Below are 1,044 nucleotides of genomic sequence, written 5' to 3'. Positions count from 1 at the left end.
AAAATCTCCTCCTAGGTGCCCAGGGAGAACTGAAAATTGCCGACTTTGGTTGGTCCGTGCACTCGGCTTCCTCCACGTGAGTAAACAGTGAACTATTTGTTGCTAAAGCATGCTTTTTTTTTATTTGTAAGGCGCCTTGAAGTAATGACAAAGTGGTTCCAAGGTACAATATTTAGAAAAAAAAAAGGGGGAACTGCAACAACAGAGGTCTTATCGTGGCGGAATCGAAGAGAGAAGAAAGACAGGATACTAAAAAGTCAGCCGTTTCTTAAACTCATGTAGGATAACTTTCGCCTCGGGTGGGAATTAAACCTAGCGCTAACGAGGCAGGCGCCCTACCTTCCAAGTTAACTACGCTGGTTTGTGTTGAATTATTTAATTCGATTCCGTTAATAACAAATATAAAAGTACACAGAGCAGAGGTTTTATTTTAAGGTAAGTTTTACCTTTTGAATTTATAATTTTTTCAACTTTGGCCCTTGGCCCTTTTGAAAGTTTTTTGATTTTTGAACTTCTTAACTTCTTTTCATTTGAAAACATAACCTCAAAATTGGGCAACGGTTTTCGGCAAGGATCTTTTCACACGATGCGACCGGGTGGGAGTTAAACCCGCGACCTAGCGCTAACGAGGCAGGCGCCTTACCTTCCAAGTTAACTAGCCTGGTTTGTGTTGAATTATTTAATTTAATTTCGTTAAGTAATAACAAATATAAAAGTAAATCTAATTCTATTTAAATCCCCCCTCCCTTTTGAGTAAAAAATAAATAATTTATATGTAATTAAAAAAACTTGCTTGTTTCAGTCGTAAAACCCTGTGTGGTACGCTGGACTATCTGCCTCCCGAGATGGTGAAAGGCACCGAGCACGGCCCTAACGTGGACATATGGAGTCTGGGAGTTCTCTGCTATGAGCTCCTAGTGGGACATCCTCCCTTTGAGGCGGCCTCCTATGAGGAGACCTACGCTCGAATATTGAAGGCCAAATATACGTTCCCCGAGTACGTTTCGAGCCCGGCCCGAGACCTCATTGAGAAGGTGAGACTTC

The 1,044-nt window shown here is 41.7% G+C and overlaps 1 protein-coding gene across 1 annotated transcript; it reads left to right on the top strand.

Annotated features, from left to right (window-relative positions):
• Positions 1–6: 6 nt before the first annotated feature.
• LOC103523205 (aurora kinase A-like) lies at positions 7–1,034 on the top strand (the record flags this gene model as incomplete). The annotated part of the gene is made up of 2 exons (XM_008488270.2): positions 7–76; positions 803–1,034. A coding segment is annotated over exon 2 (189 nt), but the record flags the coding sequence as incomplete, so codon positions are not given.
• Positions 1,035–1,044: the final 10 nt, after the last annotated feature.

Source organism: Diaphorina citri, unplaced genomic scaffold (assembly GCF_000475195.1).
Source record: "Diaphorina citri unplaced genomic scaffold, Diaci psyllid genome assembly version 1.1 scaffold17257, whole genome shotgun sequence".
Lineage (NCBI taxonomy): Eukaryota > Metazoa > Arthropoda > Insecta > Hemiptera > Psyllidae > Diaphorina > Diaphorina citri.
This window is presented reverse-complemented; position numbering and strand designations above follow the sequence as displayed.